Below are 13425 nucleotides of genomic sequence, written 5' to 3' on the forward strand. Positions count from 1 at the left end.
CTCATACATCAAATATAATCATCATCACATCATGGCCATATCACATCACCAAACCCTACAAAAACAAGTTAGACACCTCTAATTTGGTTTGCATATTTTACGTGGTTTAGGGTTTTCGAGTAAGATCCAATCTACCTACGAACATGAACCACAACAGTGATACTAGTGTTGTCAATAGAAAGAGTAAGTTGAATCTTAACTATGGTGAGAGAGACAGACACCCGCAAAGCCACTTATGCAATACAAGTTGCATGTCAAGCGTGGAGCAAGTCTCACGAGACACGGTCATGTAAAGTTAGCCTGGGCTGCTTCATCCCACCATCCCGCAAGATGCAAAGTACACATAACTAAAAACAACAAAAGCATCAACGCCCACAAATCCATTGTGTTCTACTCGTGCAACAGATCTATGCATAGACACGGCTCTGATACCACTGATGGGTTCATTTCATGGAAAACAAAAAAATTCTACCGTGAACATGAACAAAAATCAAGATCCAATCTAGGAAGAAGCAAGACTAATCTATGAAGATCAAATCAACGAGATGTATGAGAGACTAACCCTTGAAGATCCAAAGCCTTACGAGATCAGATCTCGTTGTTAATGTAGTCGATCGTCCCGGTGCTGCAATCCGGCAGCACTTCCGTACTCGTCGCGCGTACGGTGTCGATGAAGTCCTTCCTCTCCCCGTTCCAGCGGGCAGCGGAGGTGTGGTAGCTCTCCTCGGAATCCCAGCAGCACGACGGCGTGGTGGTGATGGTGGAGGAGAAAAAACTACAGGGCTTCGCCAAGCCGGTACAGAGTAGTGGTGGAGGAGAGAGGGGCGACCAGTGTTAGGGGATCATTGTGGTGCGCCCCCTGCCCCTCCCCTCTTTATATAGGGGGGAGGTCGGTCTGGGTTGCCACTCCATGCCCCAAAACCATCTAGGGCCGGCGGCCAAGGAGGGGGGAGTTTTCTTCCCCCCCCCCCCCCCTCCCAAGTTGATCCCCGTATGGTTTTGTGGAACCCTAGTGGGCTGGCCGACTTGGGTCTTGAGGGGCATGTGCCTGATGTCTACGGGTGCTTCTATTCTTGTAGACAGTGTTGGGCCTCCAAGAGCAGAGGTTTGTAGAACAGCAGCAAGTTTCCCTCAAGTGGATCACCCAAGGTTTATCGAACTCAGAGAGGAAGAGGTCAAAGATATCCCTCTCATGCAACCCTGCAACCACAAAGCAAGAAGTCTCTTGTGTCCCCAACACACCTAATAGGTGCACTAGTTCGGCGAAGAGATAGTGAAATACAGGTGGTATGAATGAATATGAGCAGTAGTAACGGCGCCAGAAAAGTGCTTGCCGGCGTGCAGTTGATGGTAGTAATATTGCAGGAAGTAAACAAGCAGTAAAACAGTAAACAAGCAGCGATAGCAGTATTTAGGAACAAGGCCTAGGGATCATACTTTCACTAGTGGACACTCTCAACATTGATCACATAACAGAATAAATAGATAGATGCTAGACTCTACACCCTCTTGTTGGATGATGAACACCACTAACTGTGTAGGATTACACGAACCCTCAATGCCGGAGTTAACAAGCTCCACAATATTCAATGTTCATATTTAAGTAACCTTAGAGTGCATAACAGATCAACATAACCAAACCAAGTACTAACATAGCATGCACACTGTCACCTTCACACTACGAAAGGAGGAATAGATCACATCAATACTATCATAGCAATAGTTAACTTCATAATCTACAAGAGATCACAATCATAGCCTACGCCAAGTACTACACGATGCACACACTGTCACCATTACACCGTGCAGGAGGAATAAACTACTTTAATAACATCACTAGAGTAGCACGCAGATAAATTGTGATACAAAACACATTGCAATCATAAAGAGATATAAATAAGCACTTCACTATGCCATTCATAACAGCGAATAAGTATTCTATGAAATATAGCCTAAGAGACCCACACGGTGCACACACTATCACCTTTACACACGTGGGACAAGGAGTCTCCGGAGATCACATAAGTAAAATCCACTTGACTAGCATAATGACATCTAGATTACAAGCATCATCATATGAATCTCAATCATGTAAGGCAGCTCATGAGATTATTGTATTGAAGCACATAGGAGAGAGATGAACCACATAGCTACCGGTACAGCCCCGAGCCTCGATGGAGAACTACTCCCTCCTCATGGGAGACAGCAGCGTTGATGAAGATGGCGGTGGTGTTGATGGAGAAGCCTTCCGGGGGCACTTCCCCGTCCCGGCGGCGTGCCGGAACAGAGACTCCTGTCCCCCAGATCTTGGCTTCGCGATGGCGGCGGCTCTGGAAGGTTTTCTCTGGTTTCGTCGAACGTGGTAGGGTTTTCGCGACGGAGACTTTAAGTAGGCGGAAGGGCAGGTCAGGGGGCCACACGAGGGCCCCACACAGCAGGCCGGCGCGGCCAAGGCCCAGGCCGCGCCGCCCTAGTGTCTGGCCACCTCGTGGCCCCACTTCGTCTCCCCTCCGGTCTTCTGGAAGCTTCGTGTAAAAATAGGACCCTGGGCGTTGATTTCGTCCAATTCCGAGAATATTTCCTTACTAGGATTTCTGAAACCAAAAACAGCAGAAAACAGGAACTGGCACTTCGGCATCTCGTCAATAGGTTAGTGCCGGAAAACGCATAATAATGACATAAAGTATGCATAAAACATGTAGATATCATCAATAATGTGGCATGGAACATAAGAAATTATCGATACGTCGGAGACGTATCAGTGCCCCTGGCCCATTAGGGCTAGGCTGCACCCCCTCGGCCCATGTTGGCCCTCCTAGGGTCGTGGGCCCCTTGGTGGACCCCTCAGAACCTTCTACAACCTTCTCGGTCTTCCACCGGAAAAATCCCGAACTTTTCCGAAACCTAGAAATCAACTTCCCTTATATGAATCTTATTCTCTGGACCATTCCGGACCTCCTCGTGATGTCCTGAATCCCATCTGAGGCTCCGAACAACATTCGGTCTCCATCTCATATTCTGAATCTACTACAACATCGAACCTTAAGGGCGTCACCCTACGGTTCGTGAACTATGCGGACATGATCGAGACTCCTCTCCGACCAATAACCAATAGCGGGACCTGGAGATCCATAATGGCTCCCACACATTTAGCGATAACTTAGTGATCGATTAAACCATTAACATACGATACCGATTCCCTTTGTCACGTGATACTTTACTTGTCCGAGGTTCGATCATCGGTATCTCCATACCTAGTTCAACCTCGTTACCGACAAGTAATCTTTACTCGTTACCGTGGTATGTCATCTCTTGTGTCCTTGTCACATGCTTGCAAGCTAATTAGATGACATTCCACCAATAGGGCCCAGAGTATATCTATCCGTCATCGGGATGGATAAATCCCACTCTTGATCCATATGCATCAACTCATACTTTCCAAATACGCAATCACATCTTTATAACCACTCATTTACGTAATGGCGTTTGACGTAATTAAAGTACCCTTCCGGTATGAGTGATTTACGTGATCTCATGGTCGAAGGACTAGGTTACTATGTATCGAAAGCTTATAGCAAGATGAACTTAATGACTTGATCTTATGCTACGCTTATTTGGGTGTATGTCCATTATGTCATTCACCCAATGACATAACCTTGTTATTAACAACATCCAATGTTCATGATCAGGAAACCATGATCATCTATCAATCAACAAGCTAGTTTTACAAGAGGCTTACTATGGACACTTTTCTGTTTACATAACACACATGTATCAATGTTTCCGGTTAATACAATTATAGCATGGGATGCAAACATTTATTATGAACACCAAGATATAACAATAACTACTTTATTATTGCCTCTCAGACATATCTCCAATAATTTAATACTCCTATCTCCTAGCTACGACGTGAGTTGGAGAAACTTAAAACAACTCTTTTCATTGTTCGTTTTACCGTTGTGCGAAGCCCGCCTTGGCCTTTAAAAATTTATTATAAAGCCGTAGTACTTCTCCCGGTAGCGATCAACTAAAGATGTGTCAACAGAAAAACTGCAAAAACCTTGTTTACTAGCACTAATGTCTCATGCTCTGCGCATTAGTACTTTAGTAGTGTCTTTGGCCCCAATGCGCATGAAAAAAAAGCCAATGGACTCTGGTGGAATCATCGCTTCGATCTTCCCGCGCTTTGGTGGTCCAAGATAACATTGACCAAACTATTCAATGTAGCTGATAGGCACATGTATAATGTACTCCAACGTGGGCATGTATAATGTACTCAAACTATTCTGTCAAATCTGTCGCTTACTTCCTCTCCAACGTGGGCATGTATATCTTGGTTGCATGCTCCCAATTTGCAGGCATCATGCATGACGCACCCTTTTGAACACTACATAAACAAATGCAGTTCCCTCTCACTTGATCCACCAAGGCAAGCACAAGCTAAAAACAAAGACGATCAACCTTGATACACAAATATCTAGCAGGAGACCATGGCCGCAGGAGATGACCTGAAGCTGATCGGAGTATGGGCAAGTCCATTTGTCGTCAGGGTGAAGCTTGCACTGAGCTTCAAGGGCCTGAGCTACGAGAATGTCGAGGTGGACCTCACCAGCAAGAGTGAGCTCCTCCTCAGCTCCAACCCGGTGCATAAGAAGGTGCCGGTGCTCCTTCACAAGGAGAAGCCCATCTGTGAGTCCATGGTAATCGTGCAGTACATCGACGAGGCATTCGCCGGCACCAGTCCCTCCTTGCTTTCCTCCGAGCCCCATGAACGTGCCGTTGCCCGCTTCTGGGCCGCCTACATCGACGACAAGGTTCCGTAGGGCTCTTTGTTTCTTTCTAACGCTGCACTGAAATTTACTGTTTAGGCGTTTGTGATCGTTTTTACTGTTCTCTGAAGCGTTTGTGCAGCTTGTCGCCTCATGCATACAGTCGTTCAGGGGCAAAACAGAGGAGGATAAGTCCGAGGGGACTAAGCAGATGTTTACTGCACTGGAGAATTTGGAGGGAGCGCTGAAGGAGAGCTGCAATGGGGAGGGCTACTTCGGAGGCGAGAGCGTCGGATTCGTTGACGTTTCGCTAGGGGGGCTGCTCTCGTGGCTGAACGCTGCCGAGGTGATGTCGGGGACTGGGATCAAGATCTTTGACCCCATTAAGACTCCGCTCCTAGCGGCATGGACGGAGCGTTTCAGAGAGCTTGATGGCGCCAAGGAGGCCTTGCCGGACAACGACATGATGGTAGAGTTCGCCAGGAAGAGGCAGGCACAGGCGGCAGCGGTCGTTGCAGCTTCGGAGAACTAGTAAATTAAGTGGGTATGGGGAAGATGACTCATCAGTCACATTTGATAAAAGTATATGCATGTTTGCTTTCAAATGAAGATGTATTGCCTTGTTTCATATGATAATTTTATCGGCTAAGATTTTATCACTCACTTCTAACTTATGTATTGGTTGTAATAGCATCTTTTTTTTTTTTAGACCGAAGGCACATAGTGCCCGACTTTAAATTAATAAAGCCCTGAGGCGAGTATGGATACAGAAGTTTGGTGAGCACCCCACAAACACACATCTAAGGATAAAAGGCCACACTGACCAGGACAGTATCACATTACATCGAGGTACAAAACAAGCATTTAGCTGAAGCTAGAGATTAAGGGGATGGCCGGCGAGGTTGGGGAGGGTCGCAGGTCCTGTCGAAGAGGGTTTTAAGCATCGCCTCCAGCTGGTTCAGCAACGGTTCGTCCTTGCTTCTTTGGAGGGGCCGCCAGAGCTGTAAGTTAAGCCTGATTAGGAAAAAACAGTTTGCGGGTTGGCTAGGAAATTTTGCTTCGATGGTAAATTTATTTCGAATTTTCCAAAGCGCCCAGCAAATCGCCGCAAAAAGAACACGAAGGCTTCGTTGTGCTTTGTCGTTCAAACTTTGGATACACCTTTCCCAAGATAAGAAGCAAGAGGGATTCCATGTCACTCCGAGCATGTCCCTTATGCCAGCCCAGACGAAATGTGCCAGATCACAGCGAAAGAAGATATGGTCCACGTTTTCAGGGAGTCCACATAGAGCACACAGCCCATCAGATGGACCCCTGCGTTTGAGAATTTGGTCATTCGAGGGTAGGCGGCCTCTATACAATTGCCACAGGAAGATTTTAATTTTCGTTGGAATTGTAGTCTTCCAGATCACGGGACCTAAAGGGGAGGCTGGGCCCTGAATCAAGTTGTTGTATAGGGATTTGACCGAAAAACGGCCAGAAGCTTCTAATTTCCAGAGGACTTTGTCTCTCCCTTCCCCCGGCACCACCTCCTCTAGGTCCTGGACCATTTGTAGCCAAAGATTGGATTCCTCCTGACCGAAGGAGCGCCTAAAGAAGATGCGCCACCCATCACCCTCATAAGCACGCTCAACTGTGATCTCCGGGTCAGCACAGATCTGGAATAATCTAGGGTACCTCACACTGAGGGCCTCCTCCCCAGTCCAGTGGTCCGTCCAGAAGAGGATATCAGAGTTGTTACCAGGGAAGAATCTCGCACCCTGTTTGAAAACAGCCTTAAGCTTGTGCAAACTATGCCAGAAGGGCGATCCTCCCACCGGTGAGGTTGAGAAGAACCGGTCTACAGGATATTTTGCCTTGAGGAGTTGAAGCCAGAGTAGTTTGCTGTCGTCCTCTGTTAACATTCTCCAAATCCATTTAGTCATAAGTGCAAGGTTCATGAGCTTCGTGTTCGTAACGCCAAGCCCACCCTGGGCCTTGGGTTTACAGATATCCTCCCAGGCCACCATATGATATTTTCTCTTTTTTCCTTGTCCCTCCCAGAAGAATTCTGTGCCTGTCAAAGCCTTCATGAGTACCATCTGAGAGGAGGAAGAGTCCCATAGCATACATCGGAAGGTTTGACAAGCAGGCGTTGATCAGAACTAGGCGAGCCGCTGATGACATGAATCTGCCCTGCCATGGCTCCATCTTGAGGGCTACCAAATTCACCAATGGCTCCATCTCAGCCATAGTGATTCTGCGTCCACTCATCGGGAAACCCAGGTAGTTGAAGGGAAGGGTACCCTGCCTACAGTTTAACAGATTAGCCACTCTGGCCTGTTCCTCACCTGTAGCTCCCAGCACCAAAACTTCACTCTTATGGAAGTTAAGCTTCATGCCAGATAACAATTCAAAACAGATGAGTAATAGCATCTTATATTGTGGGATCAATCGATTAATACATTCGTAGGTGTTTATATGACAACTTCTTTGATGTAACGATGCCTAGAAATAAAAACCTATATGGTATTTGGTAAAGGTCTTATGCTTGTTCGTCTTATCCTAAAATATGGTAAGTACTCCCTTTGTTCCATATTGTTGTCGCTGGTTTGTACTAAATCAGCAACTAATATGCAATGGAGAGAGTGCAATACACACATGTGCGCACATGCGAAGCACACGCTTAAACATGTACAGACAAACACAGACATACCAAGATATGTACACACACGGATACTATAGTTAAGGAAATTCATGGTTAATAACTTCTGCCCTTTCTCCTTTTTTTTTTCCTTTAGGCTTGGAGCCTCTAGATAGATGCTCGTTGCTAATCTCTAGCAACTCCCATTGTTGTATCTAACTTTATATTCAAAATCAATAAAAATAACTCAGTGGGGAAACCCACTGACAAGCCTCAAAAAAAAAATCCACCAAAGACGAATTATTGTGGGAACATTGCCTCCTAGGCTTCCAGTGTTAGACCCGAGATTTGATCCGTAATAGGCTAGGGATACTACCACCCTTCTAACCATCTAATGTCCAACTAATGAATGGTTTTCTTAGTTTTATTAATTAGTTTTCTCAAAAGTATAGTTCAGTTCTTGTTGTTTCAGTAGTTTCACCACCCTAATCAATCTATAACTAATCAGTTTAAAATATACATGCCTTTAAAATGAGCACATCAACACGTGAAACATAACAAAAATACATGGGCATTTGGTTAGTCTTACTTTTAACATTTAGAATTTGTCTTATAAGTCATTAGAAGGACTCAAGTATATTCTTTTGGTTTCGAATTTTGGATTATAACATAATAATATCTACTTTTTTAATAATATCTAGTTAAAAGCCAAAGCCAAAATCTGAACAAAGATAATAGTATAATCATGGATAGTGTTCAAAATATTTAGGCACGCATGACAAACTAGAACATATACGTCATTCCTCTGCAGATTGGGCTCAACTTCATGACATCTTTCCACTAGAAAGAAACAGGAACACGGTTGGATATAAATCTGAATTTATTTTTGAAATATAATAGATATCCAAGTCATAATGTTTTTGTTAATGCTTTGATATAACAAGTAGGATAAGCAAACAAAATTTTCGGTAGCAGTAAGGTTGTAATACTGGTTATAATCTCATAACAAATCTACTTTCCATTGCAGATTACTATTTTTATTTTTCATGATTATATTCATTTATGATGCAAAAACCCATCGCTTTAAGATTATAAAAGTATACAAAGATGATACATTCACTGGTATTACGATTGATGGAAATTTTCATGAGATTTTTTGGATATACATCCACTAATTAGAAGATCATTTCTTCATGCTTTTTTACAGATGCTAATAGTTGTAGATAGTTTTTAATAAATTTCAGTCTTATGTCGAGATGTAATGCATCTTTAAAAATAATTGCATATTTTCAGTTAACAATAATTAGAGTTCCTATAACTCCGTCGAGAAAGGGGAAATGACTATTGATTCCTTTGGCTTCAAATTTCTAGAGAAGCCTCTCCTTTTCATTGTTGTAGATATTAGAAATAATCACTTAACCATGTGATTGTTTTAATGATTCGGTTAGCTCCATCATATGTGTATGTTTTCTTTATGTTCACTTCCCGTTTAATCAATATTTTTTCGAAATGGGTTTCCCCAGCCTCTGCATCAAAATGATGCATACGGCCGCTTTATTAAGATATAAAACGAATCCAGTTGTACACACGAATGACTAAAGACTTATTACAAATCACGGATCACAAAGGGTCTCAACAAAAATGAGCCATCTAAAAAGAGTATCAACATGAAGCTCATTTGCATCAGCATTCCCTATTTTCTAATATCTTGGATGAACAAGTAAATTTCACTAGGTTATATATGCATAAATTATTGAGTTTATGGAGTTTAAAATCTAATTCTTCCATTTAGTAAATTAATATCAAGTAGAAATCATAATTCTGTTAGAAATAAATAGACACATTAAAAAAAGTAGACACATTAAGATGTTGCCCCCGCATTTTACTCGACCCACTGCTGGTTTGACCAAAAATAATATGGGTAAGTTTATTATGACAGTTGAGTGTCTGATGAGCCTAAACAGTGTCTGGCGGCATGGGAAATGATTTGTAATCCAAAAAAGAGTGGTGGTTTGGGCATTGTCGATTTTCAGAAGAAGAATGATGCATTGTTAATCAAATTCCTGGATAAATTTTACAACCATAAGGATGTGTCTTGGGTTAAACTTTATGGCATGCTTATTACCCAAATAGAATTCCTCATGCAGAGAATCTTTATGGTCCCTTCTGTGAAGAGATGTTCTTAAATTGGTGGATACTTTTATATGGGCATCAAGTTTGACAATTGACAAAGGGGCACCTTTTTAGTCTTGTGTGATAACTGGGTTATGGATGAAACTACTAGGCCAATGAATAGGAGATTCCCTCAGTTGTTCTCATATGTTCTCAATGATCAAATGTCAGCTGCTGACGTTTTTGGTACTGAGGATATGGCCTCTTTATTCTACTTGCCTTTGTCTCATATGTCTTTTCTGCCATTGGGTAAGCTTGAAACCTTGATGCTTGCTAATTCTCCCAATGGTCAGCATGATGCCTGGACATACTGCTGGGGTGAGAACTATACAGCTGCAAAATTTTATGATCTGATTTTTTTTATCATATAAAGGTGTCCAGTGTTTACACATGGCTTTGAAAATCAAGTTGTATCATGAAAACCAAAATGTTTGCCTGGCTCCTTCTGTCGGGCTGTCTTAATACTAGAGATCTCTTGCAAAGGCGACATTGGCATGTGTCTGATGACACTCATTGTGAGCTTTGTCCCACGAGAGCATATGAGGACAGGGCATATGTTTTCTTTGGATGCAATCTGGAACTATTTGCAAATATCATTGAATCCCAATGAAAATCTTCAGGCCGTTAATGCGGCAGCAGAGTTTGGGCAAGCCTTTTTTCATGGAAATGTTGATAAAAGCATGTTGGAATATCTGACTCATCGTAGTGGTATGATATTTAAACAAGAAAGGCCTACTTTTACAAAGTGGAAGGCTAGATTTGTGCATGATCTCGCGCTTATCCAATATAGAATCAAAGCAAAGCACAAGGGAGCCCTTTAATCCTCGAGTAGCAGCTTTGCCATGACAGTGTTCTGAGGGTATTGTCATGTTTGTATGTACATATGTAATATGGTAGATCTTTCATCTTTTCTGTATAGTTGACTTTTTATTAAAATAAATTGTTGCGGGGCTGTTGTCTCACAGTCCATACTAAAAAATAGAGTTTATGTTGTTAGTGGACTATAATTTTTTGGTTGCAGAAATTTTAACGTACTCCTAACTTAGAGCATCTCCAGACGTCTCCCCGGGAAGGCCTCCAGGATGCCTTTTTTTTCATCCGGATGGACGAAAATGGCCCAGTCGCGCCCCCGGCTCCTCGTTTTCTCCCGGATTAGGCCTTTCATCCGTCCGGCGAACCCAGGCCATCCCCGGGTCCCCGAGGAGCAATCGGGGACTCAGGACGAGAGAAAATCGCGGGAACCGTCTGGTGGCCCCAACCTGTCGGCGACAAAGGCTTGGGTTCTACGGCAATACCCTCGTCTTCCCAATATACGGCACGCGTGCGTTTGGGGGGAAATTTGTAATTCTACGGCAATACCCTCGTCGAACGAAAGCTTTGAACAAACTAAGTGGTGCAACATAGACAAATTACATATAAAACTTCGAATAAACATAAAAATTACATATAAAAGCTTTAAAACAAACTTAAACTACTTCTTCTTCCTAGATGGCCCCGCCTCATCGTCCTGGCAGCGACGCTTCCGGCTCGTCACCTACTCCGAAGAGCCGGTGTCCTTCGACGTGTCGGGGGAAGTTGAGTCCTCCTCGTCGTCGAAGGTGCTCGCCGGCTGCGCCTTCGCCTTCGCCTTCGCGTTCGCCCGGGACACCGCGTCCTCAGCCTCTTCCTCCTCCTCCTCCTCCTCCTCCTCCTCCTCCTCCTCCTCCTCGGCCTCTTCCTCGGCCTGCTCCTCGGCCTCTTCGCCCTCCTCCTCATCGTCATCCCATTCCTCCTTGCTGGCCGGCGGCGGGGAATCGTCGCTGCTGGACGATGCAGCTCGGTCCCACCAATGGTGCCATCCAGGCGACTTCCCCTCGCTGTCGGTGTCCGATGGCCAAGAGAGATCGCTCATGGTGATAGAGGATGGTGAGGAGAGAACAGATGAATGGCGTCGGCCGTCAAAACCCGTATATGTAGGTCTATCGACGAAGAGAGCGGCGGTTGCTCTTCCGCGGAGTTCGTGCTCCATTACGGCGGCGGTTCTCGCGTCGAGGCCACTTCGACCGTTTCCGACGAGGCGTTTGGGCTCCCCAGACCACTTCGCAGACCATTACAGCGGTTCAATGCGTCGAGGCCACTCCGACGGTTCCCCTTCCGACGACTGCACCGTCGCTATGCACGCGGTGGGTGAGCGTCAGCAGGCGACCATGGGCTCGCCGCTGGGAAAATGGGCATCCCTAGGTCAAAAAAAAAAACATCCATCCGGCGCTAAATAGCGCCGGATTTCGGCCTGGGGAGCCCAACGGCTGGGATGCTCTTATTTTAGTCGCCTGTTACTTTTGATCCAATTCTGCGGATTGAAATTATGAATGGTCCAGATTGATTAATACTCTTACCTCCTCCTATGAGGTAAGTTGGAGCATCTTAAAACAATAGCGTCATGCTCTACGCATTAGTAGTGTCTGTGGCCGCAATGGAATCATTGCTACGATCTTCCCGGGCTATATGGTAGTCAAAGATAACATTTACCAAACTATTTCAAGCTGATAGGCACATGTATTCTGTCACGTCTGTCGCTTTGCTTCCTCTCCAAGATGAGCATGTATATCTTGGTCCCATGCTCCCAGTTTTCAAGCATCATGCATGACGCACCGTTTTAAACACTATATATACATATGCAGTCCCCTCTCACTTGAACCACCAAGCAAATCAACCATCGACGAAACACAAGCAAAAACAGGCAGTTAATTACACTTGTATACACAAATTCTAGCACAACACCATGGCCGGAGGAGATGACCTGAAGCTGATCGGCGCATGGCCAAGTCCATTTGTGACCAGGGTGAAACTTGCACTGAGCTTCAAGGGCCTGAGCTTCGAGAATGTGGAGGAGGACATGAGCAGCAAGAGCGAGCTCCTCCTCCGCTCCAACCCGGTGCATAAGAAGGTGCCGGTGCTCCTCCACAACGGGAAGCCCATCTGCGAGTCCGTGGTCATCGTGCAGTACATCGACGAGGCGTTCGCCGGCACCGGCCCCTCCTTGCTTTCCTCCGATCCCCATGAACGCGCCATAGCGCGCTTCTGGGCCGCCTACATCGACGACAAGGTTCCACATCTCTTCGTTTCTTGCATTTATGGTTCAGGCGTTTGGGCTCTCTGTTTTTACTGATCACTAAAGCGTGTGTGGTTGTGCAGCTTGTCGCGTCGTGGATGCAGTCGTTCAGGGGCAAGACGGAGGAGGAGAAGTCCGAGGGGACTAAGCAGATGTTTGCTGCAGTGGAGACCTTGGAGGGAGCCCTGAGGGAGTGCTCCAAAGGGGAGGGATACTTCGGCGGTGAGAGCGTCGGACTCGTCGACGTTTCGCTGGGGAGCCTGCTCTCGTGGCTGAAGGCGACCGAGATGATGTCCGGGGCCAAGATTTTTGACCCTGTTAAGACTCCGCTCCTAGCGGCATGGGTAGAGCGCTTCGGTGAGCTTGACGGTGCAAAGGCGGCTTTACCAGACGTCGACAGGGTGGTGGAGTTCGCCAAGATGAGGCAGGCCGCTGCAGCTTCTGAGAACTAGTACTCCAGTAAACTAAGTCAGCATGGGGACATGACTCGTAAGTCGTGAGTCCCATTTGATAGCAAAAATAAATGCATATGTTTCCCCCAAAATTAAAGTCAATTAGTATGTTCTTTTTTCTTGCCAAAAGTATACTCGATTGTTGTTCGTATGATCTCTTTGATGTAACGATGTTTTTTTTCTCGAACACATGCCAAAGCATGCGTCATTATATATTAGAAGAAACCGTCAAGAAGACGGGAGCAAACCAAAGTACAAAAGGCAAGGGCCAACAGAAAGAGAAAAACAACAACAAAAGAACTATACAGGTTAACT

At 45.1% G+C, this 13425-nt stretch overlaps 2 protein-coding genes across 2 annotated transcripts; both read left to right on the forward strand.

Annotated features, from left to right (window-relative positions):
• The first annotated feature begins 4430 nt into the window (after positions 1 to 4430).
• Positions 4431 to 5435, forward strand: LOC127334829 (probable glutathione S-transferase GSTU6). The gene is made up of 2 exons (XM_051361370.2): positions 4431 to 4817; positions 4915 to 5435. Exons 1-2 carry the CDS (start codon positions 4494 to 4496, stop codon positions 5302 to 5304), a joined length of 714 nt encoding a protein of 237 aa, XP_051217330.1. The 5' UTR covers positions 4431 to 4493; the 3' UTR covers positions 5305 to 5435.
• Positions 5436 to 12228: 6793 nt separating this feature from the next.
• On the forward strand, positions 12229 to 13239 carry LOC127334830 (probable glutathione S-transferase GSTU6). Its single transcript, XM_051361371.2, has 2 exons — positions 12229 to 12652; positions 12742 to 13239. The coding sequence occupies exons 1-2, from the start codon at positions 12329 to 12331 to the stop codon at positions 13108 to 13110; spliced, it is 693 nt and encodes a 230-aa protein (XP_051217331.1). The 5' UTR covers positions 12229 to 12328; the 3' UTR covers positions 13111 to 13239.
• Positions 13240 to 13425: the final 186 nt, after the last annotated feature.

This window comes from Lolium perenne, chromosome 2, assembly GCF_019359855.2.
Source record: "Lolium perenne isolate Kyuss_39 chromosome 2, Kyuss_2.0, whole genome shotgun sequence".
Classification (NCBI taxonomy): Eukaryota; Viridiplantae; Streptophyta; class Magnoliopsida; order Poales; family Poaceae; genus Lolium; species Lolium perenne.